We start from the raw sequence: 15,497 nt of genomic DNA on the forward strand, positions 1-15,497 counted from the left end.
GTCACTACAGCAGCGTGCTTCTGGTTCGATGAACTAGAAAAGGCGCTCAATAAAGATTCTTCTTATGAGGAGATTTTGGACAGAATTCATGCTCTCAAATTGGCTAACTCTTTCACCTTAGACGCCACTTTGCAATTGGCTAGATTAGCGGCGAAAAATTCTGGGTTTGCTATTGTGGCGCGCAGAGCGCTTTGGCTAAAATCTTGGTCAGCGGATGCATCTTCCAAGAACAAATTGCTTAACATTCCTTTCAAGGGGAAAACGCTGTTTGGCCCTGACTTGAAAGAGATTATTTCTGATATCACTGGGGGTAAGGGCCACGCCCTTCCTCAGGATAGGTCTTTCAAGGCTAAAAATAAACCAAATTTTCGTCCCTTTCGCAGAAACGGACCAGCCCCAAGTGCTACATCCTCTAAGCAAGAGGGTAATACTTCTCAAGCCAAGCCAGCCTGGAGGCCAATGCAAGGCTGGAACAAAGGTAAGCAGGCCAAGAAACCTGCCACTGCTACCAAGACAGCATGAGATGTTGGCCCCCGATCCGGGACCGGATCTGGTGGGGGGCAGACTCTCTCTCTTCGCTCAGGCTTGGGCAAGAGATGTTCTGGATCCTTGGGCGCTGGAAATAGTCTCCCAAGGTTATCTTCTGGAATTCAAGGGGCTTCCCCCAAGGGGGAGGTTCCACAGGTCTCAATTGTCTTCAGACCACATAAAAAAACAGGCATTCTTACATTGTGTAGAAGACCTGTTAAAAATGGGAGTGATTCATCCTGTTCCATTAGGAGAACAAGGGATGGGGTTCTACTCCAATCTGTTCATAGTTCCCAAAAAAGAGGGAACATTCAGACCAATCTTAGATCTCAAGATCCTAAACAAGTTTCTCAAGGTTCCATCGTTCAAAATGGAAACCATTCGAACAATTCTTCCTTCCATCCAGGAAGGTCAATTCATGACCACGGTGGATTTAAAGGATGCGTATCTACATATTCCTATCCACAAGGAACATCATCGGTTCCTAAGGTTCGCCTTTCTGGACAAGCATTACCAGTTTGTGGCACTTCCGTTCGGATTAGCCACTGCTCCAAGAATTTTCACAAAGGTACTGGGATCCCTTCTAGCGGTGCTAAGACCAAGGGGCATTGCAGTAGTACCTTACTTGGACGACATTCTGATTCAAGCGTCGTCCCTTCCACAAGCAAAGGCTCACACGGACATCATCCTGGCCTTTCTCAGATCTCACGGGTGGAAAGTGAACGTAGAAAAAAGTTCTCTATCTCCGTCAACAAGAGTTCCCTTCTTGGGAACAATAATAGACTCCTTAGAAATGAGGATTTTTCTGACAGAGGCCAGAAAATCAAAACTTCTAAACTCTTGTCAAGTACTTCATTCTGTTCCTCTTCCTTCCATAGCGCAGTGCATGGAAGTAATAGGTTTGATGGTCGCGGCAATGGACATAGTTCCTTTTGCGCGAATTCATCTGAGACCATTACAACTGTGCATGCTCAGTCAGTGGAATGGGGATTATACAGACTTGTCTCCGACGATACAAGTAGATCAGAGGACCAGAGATTCACTCCGTTGGTGGCTGTCCCTGGACAACCTGTCACAGGGGATGAGCTTCCGCAGACCAGAGTGGGTCATTGTCACGACCGACGCCAGTCTGGTGGGCTGGGGCGCGGTCTGGGGACTCCTGAAAGCTCAGGGTCTTTGGTCTCGGGAAGAATCTCTTCTCCCGATAAATATTCTGGAACTGAGAGCGATATTCAATGCTCTCAAGGCTTGGCCTCAGCTAGCAAAGGCCAAATTCATACGGTTTCAATCGGACAACATGACGACTGTTGCGTACATCAACCATCAGGGGGGAACAAGGAGTTCCCTGGCGATGGAAGAAGTGACCAAAATCATTCAATGGGCGGAGACTCACTCCTGCCACTTGTCTGCAATCCACATCCCAGGAGTGGAAAATTGGGAAGCGGATTTTCTGAGTCGTCAGTCATTTCATCCGGGGGAGTGGGAACTCCATCCGGAAATCTTTGCCCAAATTACTCAGTTGTGGGGCATTCCAGACATGGATCTGATGGCCTCTCGTCAGAACTTCAAGGTTCCTTGCTACGGGTCCAGATCCAGGGATCCCAAGGCGACTCTAGTAGATGCACTAGTAGCACCTTGGACCTTCAAACTAGCGTATGTATTCCCACCGTTTCCTCTCATCCCCAGGCTGGTAGCCAGGATCAATCAGGAGAGGGCATCGGTGATCTTGATAGCTCCTGCGTGGCCACGCAGGACTTGGTATGCAGACCTGGTGAATATGTCATCGGCTCCACCATGGAAGCTACCTTTGAGACGGGACCTTCTTGTTCAAGGTCCGTTCGAACATCCGAATCTGGTCTCACTCCAACTGACTGCTTGGAGATTGAACGCTTGATTTTATCAAAGCGAGGGTTCTCAGATTCTGTCATTGATACTCTTGTTCAGGCCAGAAAGCCTGTAACTAGAAAAATCTACCATAAAATATGGAAAAGATATATCTGTTGGTGTGAATCTAAAGGATTCCCTTGGGACAAGATAAAAATTCCTAAGATTCTATCCTTTCTTCAAGAAGGTTTGGAGAAAGGATTATCTGCAAGTTCTTTGAAGGGACAGATTTCTGCTTTGTCTGTGTTACTTCACAAAAAGCTGGCAGCTGAGATGTTCAAGCTTTTGTTCAGGCTCTGGTTAGAATCAAGCCTGTTTACAAACCTTTGACTCCTCCTTGGAGTCTCAATTTAGTTCTTTCAGTTCTTCAGGGGGTTCCATTTGAACCCTTACATTCCGTTGATATTAAGTTATTATCTTGGAAAGTTTTGTTTTTGGTTGCAATTTCTTCTGCTAGAAGAGTTTCAGAGTTATCTGCTCTGCAGTGTTCTCCTCCTTATCTGGTGTTCCATGCAGATAAGGTGGTTTTGCGTACTAAACCTGGTTTTCTTCCGAAAGTTGTTTCTAACAAAAACATTAACCAGGAGATAGTCGTGCCTTCTTTGTGTCCGAATCCAGTTTCAAAGAAGGAACGTTTGTTGCACAATTTGGATGTAGTTCGTGCTCTAAAATTCTATTTAGATGCTACAAAGGATTTTAGACAAACATCTTCCTTGTTTGTTGTTTATTCTGGTAAAAGGAGAGGTCAAAAAGCAACTTCTACCTCTCTCTCTTTTTGGCTTAAAAGTATCATCAGATTGGCTTACGAGACTGCCGGACGGCAGCCTCCTGAAACAATCACAGCTCATTCCACTAGGGCCGTGGCTTCCACATGGGCCTTCAAGAACGAGGCTTCTGTTGATCAGATATGTAAGGCAGCGACTTGGTCTTCACTGCACACTTTTACTAAATTTTACAAATTTGATACTTTTGCTTCTTCTGAGGCTATTTTTGGGAGAAAGGTTTTGCAAGCCGTGGTGCCTTCCATCTAGGTGACCTGATTTGCTCCCTCCCTTCATCCGTGTCCTAAAGCTTTGGTATTGGTTCCCACAAGTAAGGATGACGCCGTGGACCGGACACACCTATGTTGGAGAAAACAGAATTTATGTTTACCTGATAAATTACTTTCTCCAACGGTGTGTCCGGTCCACGGCCCGCCCTGGTTTTTTAATCAGGTCTGATAATTTATTTTCTTTAACTACAGTCACCACGGTATCATATGATTTCTCCTATGCAAATATTCCTCCTTTACGTCGGTCGAATGACTGGGGAAGGCGGAGCCTAGGAGGGATCATGTGACCAGCTTTGCTGGGCTCTTTGCCATTTCCTGTTGGGGAAGAGAATATCCCACAAGTAAGGATGACGCCGTGGACCGGACACACCGTTGGAGAAAGTAATTTATCAGGTAAACATAAATTCTGTTTTTTCTTTGTTTTCTTGTTATCATTTGTTGAAAAGCAGAAATGTAAGCTCGAGTGTGCACGTGTCTGCAGCACTATATAGCAGCAGTTTTCAAACAATGCTATACATTAGCAAGAGCACTAGATGGCAGCACTTTTTCCTTTCATGTAGTGCTCTAGACATGTGAACGCTACCTATCCAGATATCTCTTTAACAAAGAATAACATGAGAAGGAAGCAAATTTGATGATAGAAGTAAGAAAGTTGTTTACAATTGCATGCTATTTCTGAATCACAAATGCTTAATTTAGACTTAGCTGTTCCTTTAAAGGGACATGAAAGACATTTTTTTCCTTTCAAGATTCAAATAGAGCATCCAATTTTAAATATTTTCACATTTTCTTATATTATTAAATGAGCTTCATTCTCTTTGTATTCTTTGTTGAAGAAAGCAGCAATTCACTGCTGGCAGCGAGCTGAACACATCGGGCCAGCCATTGAGAAGAGGCATATACAGTATGTGCAGCAATCAATCAGCTGCTAGCTCCCAGTAGTGCATTACTGTTCCTGAGACTACCTAGGTCTGCTTTTCAACAAAGGATCCCAAAGAAAGAATCAAATTAGATAATAGAAGGAAATGAAAAATTGATTAAAATTGCAAGTTGTATCTGAATCATGAAAGTTTAATTTTGACTTTGCTGTTTCTTTAAGCCTTGCTCAGAATACATACTGTAAAGAATTACATTAGTTAACAGAACATAGATGCTATAATAGAACATCTAAAATGCACCAGTGTTGTCCTTTAGTTCTCATAAGTGGGAGTCAGTGAGTCACTGCAGTTGTCGTGTATATTCTGGTAAAGTGTGTAAGTTGTTCACAGTGATTCATGGGGTAATAAAGTTATTGAGAACTAAGTCCTGATGATATAGAGCAGAATGAGCAGCTAATATTTAGCTTTCATCACTGGTGTCTGATTCTTTTGCTGCATCAGTTTCAAGCTTTTATTTACTTGAGCTAGCTCAGCCATCTGGGGATTGAGCGGACTAGGCAGGAAATAACAAAATCATTGTAGTTGCTCCGTTGTAATAAAAAGGGGATATAAGTCATGAATTGACAGAGGTGCACGAGTAGGATTAAGTGTAGCCTAAAAACTGACATTTGATAGAGTTCCAGTTTCTATTAACACAGCTAGTATATAATGACAGTCTATTGGTCGCATGGGATTTTGCTTTGTGTCTATGCAACACGACAGTGTGTTAGTAATCACTAAATTGTGTGCTCTGTTTGTTGGTCTATTGGAGATGTGGCTGTGCTATAAGACATGATAACAGTTATTGTGTTAATATCTATGTACTTTATACTTATAACATCTTACACCTAATCCTCCTAGGCATAGGGGGTGCTACTGCAACAACTGCTTGGTAACAGAAGTGTGTACATGTCAGACCTTCCTGCATGTCCTTACAATGCTATCTGGCTCTTCTTTTTTAATGATTGTCTTCTCCAGCTACTGTTGTGACCTGCTGTGTTGCTGTCACTAACCATTTGCATGTTTCTCTGTGGGACTTTCCAACCAGTTCCTATCTCTCCTGCAGAAGTATGATGCTGAGCTCTTCAGAATGGCCATGCCCTGCCTTAGTGCTATAGCTGGGGCTCTGCCTCCAGATTATGTAGATACCAGGATTAAAGCAACACCAGAGAAACAGATGTCAGTGGATTCTGAGGGAAACTTTGACCCAAAACCCATCAACACTGTCAAGTGAGTTCTGATATTGCAGCTTCACTGGTTCTTTACTGCAATAAATCTGGGTTTACACTGTGTGTGAGTTTAAAACCATTCCTTTGCAATGCCTGGGAGACCCCCTCAATGCAAATCTAATATGAAATCATAAACAATTACTTGAGAAATGGATTGTTCTAAAATGGAGATAGAACTACTGTTTTTTTCCTGAATTAAAAAAATGCAAACATAAGTTTTCTTGTGCACTAAAAAAAACAACAAGTGATCTGAAATCAATGAATGGTCCCTGTTGTCCTGAAGCACAGACATATATGTGGTGTTTGAGTAGGCAATACCTTTTCTTCTTGATTCATACTGTTACCTACAAAGTGCCAAGGCTGGATGAAATCAATATCTTTATGCAAAGTGATAGCAGAGAAGAGGGACTTGACTGTGTGCTAAAATGTATACATTGATTCTACATTCCTGATCTGTACTGTCATGCATAAATCTTACCTCTTATAGATATCATTTTACCTTTCTTCTAAATAGATTACACAGAGCCAAAGAGCCATGTTTATCTACTTCTAACCTGATGTGTGTACTTTTTTGCAGTAGAGCCATTCTCTTGAAAATATGGACATTTTTATTCATAATTATTTTGTCATCTAATCCAGTTAGGTGCTGTTATGTTCATTTCTTTAGAAAGATGTGCTTTTCATACCCTGATACCAGATGTTTTCTTTACATGCTCTGTTACTACTTAACCTTGGGAATAACACCAAAAGTAGCTTGATAAAATGATGGTAAATAAGTCTTTCATCAGATGGAAGTGCTCTTAGAGAACAACTGCTAGATCACTTCACTACAAGATTAACGAAAAGCTGAAGGATCTGCAGTTTAACAGAATGCAGTAATTTTGGTGGTGACACTGTGATTGGTTACCTCCTGACCTGCAGCACAAATTGCAGCCCTTCATCCTTGACACAGACCTGATAAAGGGCTATAATGAAACTGTCTGCATACACCAGAGGCAAACAAATAGCACTACAAGAGACCACCTCCAAGAGGGCTATCTTTTTTGTTTTTTTTAAGGGGTTAAGCTCAGGACCATGTAGTTCATCAAGGGCTGGGGGCTGCTGTTTGTGCTGTGGAAAAGTGGGAATTTTAAGCCGAAATATTGTCAGATTCCCATTAATATTATTTACATTGTCTTGTTGACATAGATGGGAAACTTTTTCACCAGTATTCTGAAAATACTTTTCAGCTTCCATTAAAGGAACAGGAAACCCATTTTTTTCTTTCCTGATTCAGATAGAGCATACAATTTTAAACAACTTTCTAATATACTTTTGTTATCACATTTTCTTTGTTTTCCTGGTATCTTTTGTTGAAAATCAAGGGCGTAAGCTCAGAAGATGTCTGGAGCACTTTATGGCAGCAGTTTTTCAAAAATTTTATCCATTTGCTAGATAACTATTTCCTGCCATTTAGTGCTCCAGGCACCTACCTAGATAACTTTTCAAAAAAGATTACCCTGGGAATTAAGCAAATTTCGCTGATTCTCTTGTTGTAAAAAGCTCTATATCTTCATGGTTCTTTTTGCTACCTCTTTTCTCACTTCACACATTCCTTAACGCTCTCTCTCTCTCTCTCTCTCTCTCTCTTTCTCTCTCTCTCCTCTGCACCTCATCCCAAAGACACTCTCAATACTGTAAATCTGTATATCATCTTATGTCACTCTCCCTCTTACTCATCCTAGCTGCTGGTGGTATCTCTCCCAATTCTTGTCCCCCACAGCTTCCTAACCTAGCCCACCCAAGTATGTCTTTCCATAAACCTAGAAATCAGAAATCTGAAAACCTTACTTAAATTCCTTTTCTCCAACATAGGTGTGTCCGGTCCACGGCGTCATCCTTACTTGTGGGATATTCTCTTCCCCAACAGGAAATGGCAAAGAGCCCAGCAAAGCTGGTCACATGATCCCTCCTAGGCTCCGCCTACCCCAGTCATTCTCTTTGCCGTTGTACAGGCAACATCTCCACGGAGATGGCTTAGAGTTTTTTAGTGTTTAACTGTAGTTTTTATTATTCAATCAAGAGTTTGTTATTTTAAAATAGTGCTGGTATGTACTATTTACTCAGAAACAGAAAAGAGATGAAGATTTCTGTTTGTATGAGGAAAATGATTTTAGCAACCGTCACTAAAATCCATGGCTGTTCCACACAGGACTGTTGAGAGCAATTAACTTCAGTTGGGGGAACAGTGAGCAGTCTCTTGCTGCTTGAGGTATGACACATTCTAACAAGACGATGTAATGCTGGAAGCTGTCATTTTCCCTATGGGATCCGGTAAGCCATGTTTATTACGATCATAAATAAGGGCTTCAAAAAGGGCTTATTAAGACTGTAGACTTTTTCTGGGCTAAATCGATTCATTATTAACACATATTTAGCCTTGAGGAATCATTTTATCTGGGTATTTTGATATAATAATATCGGCAGGCACTGTTTTAGACACCTTATTCTTTAGGGGCTTTCCCAAAGCATAGGCAGAGCCTCATTTTCGCGCCGGTGTTGCGCTCTTGTTTTTGAGAGGCATGGCATGCAGTCGCATGTGAGAGGAGCTCTGATACTTAGAAAAGACTTTCTGAAGGCGTCATTTGGTATCGTATTCCCCTTGGGGCTTGGTTGGGTCTCAGCAAAGCAGATACCAGGGACTGTAAAGGGGTTAAAGTTCAAAACGGCTCCGGTTCCGTTATTTTAAGGGTTAAAGCTTCCAAATTTGGTGTGCAATACTTTTAAGGCTTTAAGACACTGTGGTGAAAATTTGGTGAATTTTGAACAATTCCTTCATGTTTTTTCGCAATTGCAGTAATAAAGTGTGTTCAGTTTAAAATTTAAAGTGACAGTAACGGTTTTATTTTAAAACGTTTTTTGTACTTTGTTATCAAGTTTATGCCTGTTTAACATGTCTGAACTACCAGATAGACTGTGTTCTGAATGTGGGGAAGCCAGAATTCCTATTCATTTAAATAAATGTGATTTATGTGACAATGACAATGATGCCCAAGATGATTCCTCAAGTGAGGGGAGTAAGCATGGTACTGCATCATTCCCTCCTTCGTCTACACGAGTCTTGCCCACTCAGGAGGCCCCTAGTACATCTAGCGCGCCAATACTCCTTACTATGCAACAATTAACGGCTGTAATGGATAATTCTGTCAAAAACATTTTAGCCAAAATGAACCCTTATCAGCGTAAGCGCGACTGCTCTGTTTTAGATACTGAAGAGCATGACGACGCTGATAATAATATTTCGGAAGGGCCCCTAACCCAGTCTGATGGGGCCAGGGAGGTTTTGTCTGAGGGAAAAATTACTGATTCAGGTAACATTTCTCAACAAGCTGAACCTGATGTGATTGCATTTAAATTTAAGTTGGAACATCTCCGCATTCTGCTTAAGGAGGTATTATCCACTCTGGATGATTGTGACAAGTTGGTCATCCCAGAGAAACTATGTAAAATGGACAAGTTCCTAGAGGTGCCGGGGCTCCCAGAAGCTTTTCCTATACCCAAGCGGGTGGCGGACATTGTTAATAAAGAATGGGAAAGGCCCGGTATTCCTTTCGTCCCTCCCCCCATATTTAAAAAATTGTTTCCTATGGTCGACCCCAGAAAGGACTTATGGCAGACAGTCCCCAAGGTCGAGGGAGCGGTTTCCACTTTAAACAAACGCACCACTATACCCATAGAGGATAGTTGTGCTTTCAAAGATCCTATGGATAAAAAATTAGAAGGTTTGCTTAAAAAGATGTTTGTTCAGCAGGGTTACCTTCTACAACCAATTTCATGCATTGTCCCTGTCGCTACAGCCGCATGTTTCTGGTTCGATGAGCTGATAAAGGCGGTCGATAGTGATTCTCCTCCTTATGAGGAGATTATGGACAGAATCAATGCTCTCAAATTGGCTAATTCTTTCACCCTAGACGCCACTTTGCAATTGGCTAGGTTAGCGACTAAGAATTCTGGGTTTGCTATTGTGGCGCGCAGAGCGCTTTGGTTGAAATCTTGGTCGGCTGATGCGTCTTCCAAGAACAAGCTACTTAACATTCCTTTCAAGGGGAAAACGCTGTTTGGCCCTGACTTGAAAGAGATTATCTCTGATATCACTGGGGGTAAGGGCCACGCCCTTCCTCAGGATCGGCCTTTCAAGGCAAAAAATAAACCTAATTTTCGTCCCTTTCGTAGAAACGGACCAGCCCAAAGTGCTACGTCCTCTAAGCAAGAGGGTAATACTTCTCAAGCCAAGCCAGCTTGGAGACCAATGCAAGGCTGGAACAAGGGTAAGCAGGCCAAGAAACCTGCCACTGCTACCAAGACAGCATGAAATGTTGGCCCCCGATCCGGGACCGGATCTGGTGGGGGGCAGACTCTCTCTCTTCGCTCAGGCTTGGGCAAGAGATGTTCTGGATCCTTGGGCGCTAGAAATAGTCTCCCAAGGTTATCTTCTGGAATTCAAGGGACTTCCCCCAAGGGGGAGGTTCCACAGGTCTCAGTTGTCTTCAGACCACATAAAAAGACAGGCATTCTTACATTGTGTAGAAGACCTGTTAAAAATGGGAGTGATTCATCCTGTTCCATTAAGAGAACAAGGGATGGGATTCTACTCCAATCTGTTCATAGTTCCCAAAAAAAGAGGGAACGTTCAGACCAATCTTAGATCTCAAGATCTTAAACAAGTTTCTCAAGGTTCCATCGTTCAAGATGGAAACCATTCGAACTATTCTTCCTTCCATCCAGGAAGGTCAATTCATGACCACGGTGGATTTAAAGGATGCGTATCTACATATTCCTATCCACAAGGAACATCATCGGTTCCTGAGGTTCGCATTCCTGGACAAACATTACCAGTTCGTGGCGCTTCCTTTCGGATTAGCCACTGCTCCAAGGATTTTCACAAAGGTACTAGGGTCCCTTCTAGCTGTGCTAAGACCAAGGGGCATTGCTGTAGTACCTTACTTGGACGACATTCTAATTCAAGCGTCGTCCCTTCCTCAAGCAAAGGCTCACACGGACATTGTCCTGGCCTTTCTCAGATCTCACGGATGGAAAGTGAACGTGGAAAAGAGTTCTCTATCTCCGTCAACAAGGGTTCCCTTCTTGGGAACAATAATAGACTCCTTAGAAATGAGGATTTTTCTGACAGAGGCCAGAAAAACAAAACTTCTAGACTCTTGTCGGATACTTCATTCTGTTCCTCTTCCTTCCATAGCTCAGTGCATGGAAGTGATCGGGTTGATGGTAGCGGCAATGGACATAGTTCCTTTTGCGCGCATTCATCTAAGACCATTACAACTGTGCATGCTCAGTCAGTGGAATGGGGACTATACAGACTTGTCTCCGAAGATACAAGTAAATCAGAGGACCAGAGACTCACTCCGTTGGTGGCTGTCCCTGGACAACCTGTCACGAGGGATGACATTCCGCAGACCAGAGTGGGTCATTGTCACGACCGACGCCAGTCTGATGGGCTGGGGCGCGGTCTGGGGATCCCTGAAAGCTCAGGGTCTTTGGTCTCGGGAAGAATCTCTGTTACCGATAAATATTCTGGAACTGAGAGCGATATTCAATGCTCTCAAGGCTTGGCCTCAGCTAGCGAGGGCCAAGTTCATACGGTTTCAATCAGACAACATGACAACTGTTGCGTACATCAACCATCAGGGGGGAACAAGGAGTTCCCTGGCGATGGAAGAAGTGACCAAAATCATTCTATGGGCGGAGTCTCACTCCTGCCACCTGTCTGCTATCCACATCCCAGGAGTGGAAAATTGGGAAGCGGATTTTCTGAGTCGTCAGACATTGCATCCGGGGGAGTGGGAACTCCATCCGGAAATCTTTGCCCAAGTCACTCAGCTGTGGGGCATTCCAGACATGGATCTGATGGCCTCTCGTCAGAACTTCAAAGTTCCTTGCTACGGGTCCAGATCCAGGGATCCCAAGGCGGCTCTAGTGGATGCACTAGTAGCACCTTGGACCTTCAAACTAGCTTATGTGTTCCCGCCGTTTCCTCTCATCCCCAGGCTGGTAGCCAGGATCAATCAGGAGAGGGCGTCGGTGATCTTGATAGCTCCTGCGTGGCCACGCAGGACTTGGTATGCAGATATGGTGAATATGTCATCGGCTCCACCTTGGAAGCTACCTTTGAGACGAGACCTTCTTGTTCAGGGTCCGTTCGAACATCCGAATCTGGTTTCACTCCAGCTGACTGCTTGGAGATTGAACGCTTGATCTTATCGAAGCGAGGGTTCTCAGATTCTGTTATCGATACTCTTGTTCAGGCCAGAAAGCCTGTAACTAGAAAGATTTACCACAAACTTGGAAAAAATATATCTGTTGGTGTGAATCTAAGGGATTCCCTTGGGACAAGGTTAAGATTCCTAGGATTCTATTCTTCCTTCAAGAAGGATTGGAAAAAGGATTATCTGCAAGTTCCCTGAAGGGACAGATTTCTGCCTTGTCTGTGTTACTTCACAAAAAGCTGGCCGCTGTGCCAGATGTTCAAGCCTTTGTTCAGGCTCTGGTTAGAATTAAGCCTGTTTACAAACCTTTGACTCCTCCTTGGAGTCTCAATTTAGTTCTTTCAGTTCTTCAGGGGGTTCCGTTTGAACCCTTACATTCCGTTGATATTAAGTTATTATCTTGGAAAGTTTTGTTTTTAGTTGCAATTTCTTCTGCTAGAAGAGTTTCAGAATTATCTGCTCTGCAGTGTTCTCCTCCTTATCTGGTGTTCCATGCAGATAAGGTGGTTTTACGTACTAAACCTGGTTTTCTTCCAAAAGTTGTTTCTAACAAAAACATTAACCAGGAGATTATCGTACCTTCTCTGTGTCCGAAACCAGTTTCAAAGAAGGAACGTTTGTTGCACAATTTGGATGTTGTTCGCGCTCTAAAATTCTATTTAGATGCTACAAAGGATTTTAGACAAACATCTTCCTTGTTTGTTGTTTATTCCGGTAAAAGGAGAGGTCAAAAAGCAACTTCTACCTCTCTCTCTTTTTGGATTAAAAGCATCATCAGATTGGCTTACGAGACTGCCGGACGGCAGCCTCCCGAAAGAATCACAGCTCATTCCACTAGGGCTGTGGCTTCCACATGGGCCTTCAAGAACGAGGCTTCTGTTGATCAGATATGTAGGGCAGCGACTTGGTCTTCACTGCACACTTTTACCAAATTTTACAAGTTTGATACTTTTGCTTCTTCTGAGGCTATTTTTGGGAGAAAGGTTTTGCAAGCCGTGGTGCCTTCCATTTAGGTGACCTGATTTGCTCCCTCCCTTCATCCGTGTCCTAAAGCTTTGGTATTGGTTCCCACAAGTAAGGATGACGCCGTGGACCGGACACACCTATGTTGGAGAAAACAGAATTTATGTTTACCTGATAAATTACTTTCTCCAACGGTGTGTCCGGTCCACGGCCCGCCCTGGTTTTTTTAATCAGGTCTGATAATTTATTTTCTTTAACTACAGTCACCACGGTACCATATGGTTTCTCCTATGCAAATATTCCTCCTTAACGTCGGTCGAATGACTGGGGTAGGCGGAGCCTAGGAGGGATCATGTGACCAGCTTTGCTGGGCTCTTTGCCATTTCCTGTTGGGGAAGAGAATATCCCACAAGTAAGGATGACGCCGTGGACCGGACACACCGTTGGAGAAAGTAATTTATCAGGTAAACATAAATTCTGTTTTCTATCTAAAGCCAACACCCCCTTCACTTGTGCACTCTGGAACTATTGCTCTGTTTGCAACAATCTCTCTTCTATCCACAACCTCTTTATCACCCATTCCCTCATCCTTCTTCCTCTCACAGAAACCTGGCTCTCCTTCAGACACAGTGTCCACCGCTGCATGGTCTCCACTTCAGCCATACTCCAAGGTGGTTTCGCCACTCGCTAGTTTTTTACTTTCAACTTGTAATACACACGCTAACCTGGCTGTTATAATTTTTTACTTCCTCTCCTTATACCTTTCAACAAATGCAACCTCACATTTTCTTTGTTTGAAACCCACATAATAATAATTGCTTATTCTTTCCCCTCTCTTTAGGTGTTGCTGTTATATATTGCCCTTCGGGTTCCTTAACCTTATTTCTCGATCATTATCTCCTCAGTTTCAATATCACATGACTTCTTTCAACTCTCCCTCCCTACAACTCTTTTTCTTCCTAATGGGAAAGAGTCCACAGCCGCATTCATTACTTGTGGGAAATAAGAACCTGGCCACCAGGAGGAGGCAAAGACACACCAGCCAAAGGCTCAAATACTCCTCCCACTTCCCCTATCCCCCAGTCATTCTTTGCCTTTCGTCCCAAGAGGTTGGCAGAGAAGTGTCAAAAGTTTATTTTTATTTAGAAAGTACTTTTATTAATTTTTACGTAAAGTGTGTCTCTCATGGAGGCTAGTACTCTTCGCAATGGGACAGAAGTTTTAAGTAGTCCTGTTAGTCTCTCAGTGACGGAGGAGACGCCTATATCCGTCACACTTGAAGGGCCGTGTTCCTGTTCCACGGTGTAGATTCTGGTAAGATTGTTTCATTTTATCAATATGAATGTTATGTTGTTATGTGACAGATAGGTATGGGTCTCAGTGAGACTCCTCTGTACGGATCTGGGTATCATGGGATAATTCCTTCCTTAGGGGGGATTAGTTAACAGGGTGGGGTTCCTTAATCATGTTTCTTATGTGATCTCCCTTCTTTGTGTAATGTGTATTGGCTCTGGGGCTAAGACAGGATAATTGCTTGAAGCATTTAGAGGGGCCTAGTTGCCACCTTTTTCTGGTGCTTTTTTTGGAATTTAAGGTTCACCTTATGACCGGGCGTTGTTACGCTGGGTTTTTACGCTTCCGCATTCCTGACTGCATTGCGACGAGGACTTTCTGCTTCATTTGGATTTGGTCATAGGAGGTGGTGAGTGTCCCAGCCATTGTGGGTGTCAGGTGCCGTTCGTTTTTTTCTTCTTAAATGAAAACAGTCCACAGCTGCATTCATTACTTTTCGAAAATAAGAACCTGGCCACCAGGAGGAGGCAAAGACAACACAGCCAAAGGCTTAAAGGGACAGTCTACAATAAAATAGAATAGTATTGTTTTAAAAGATAGATAATCCCTTTATTACCCATTCCCCAGTTTTTCACAACCAACACAGTTATATTAATATACTTTTTACCTCTGTGATTACCTTGTATCTAAGAACCTTCTTCCAGCCCCATGATCACATGACTGTGACTGTTTATCATCTATTGTCTTGCAGTTAGCATTGTGATGGGCTAAATCTTAAATAACTTTCTGTGCCTGAACACAGTGTTATCTATATGGCCCACGTGTACTTTCTGTCTCTTTGTGTTGAAATGGAATTTAAAAAGCATGTGATAAGAGGCAGCCCTCAAGGGTTTAGAAATTAGCATATTTTGTTAGCATAACCTGCCTAGGTTTAGTTTCAACTAAAAATACTAAAGGAAAAAAAGCAAATTTGATGATAAAAGTAAATTGGAAAGTTGATTAAAATTACATGTCCTATCTGAATAATGAAAGTTTAATTTTGACTAGACTGTCCCTTTAAATACTCCTCCCACTCCCCTCATCCCCCAGTCATTCTTTGCCTTTGTCCCAGGAGGCTTTCTTATGGAAGGCAGTACTCTTCGGCATGGGACAGGAGTTTTAAGTAGTCCTGTCAGTCTCTCAGTCTCTCAGTGAGGGATTGGATGAAAGTTAGAGTCCGGAGATGCAGGGAGAGTCATTCTGCCAAACCATCCCGACTCAGATTAACAGCTCCTCAGGCAATCAGCGTTGTCGAACTTCGCTCCACTGCCTGATTTCTTCTCTTAAGTCCATGGTGGAGGCGATGCTACTATCCGTCACACTTGAAAGG

At 43.0% G+C, this 15,497-nt stretch overlaps 1 protein-coding gene across 11 annotated transcripts in view; it reads left to right on the forward strand.

The window, feature by feature from the left end:
- RYR3 (ryanodine receptor 3) overlaps positions 1-15,497 on the forward strand; it is a 1,083,635-nt gene that overhangs the window by 551,553 nt on the left and 516,585 nt on the right. For 6 of the 11 annotated variants that reach the window (XM_053697972.1, XM_053697979.1, XM_053697975.1 and 3 more), the window contains one exon: positions 5,447-5,610. In XM_053697972.1, the coding sequence (XP_053553947.1) occupies positions 5,447-5,610 (164 nt within the window). Of the gene's footprint in view, positions 1-5,428; positions 5,611-15,497 lie in introns of all 11 variants that reach the window. The other 5 variants (XM_053697970.1, XM_053697969.1, XM_053697973.1 and 2 more) reach the window with 1 other exon arrangement.

This window comes from Bombina bombina, chromosome 1 (assembly GCF_027579735.1).
Source record: "Bombina bombina isolate aBomBom1 chromosome 1, aBomBom1.pri, whole genome shotgun sequence".
NCBI lineage: Eukaryota > Metazoa > Chordata > Amphibia > Anura > Bombinatoridae > Bombina > Bombina bombina.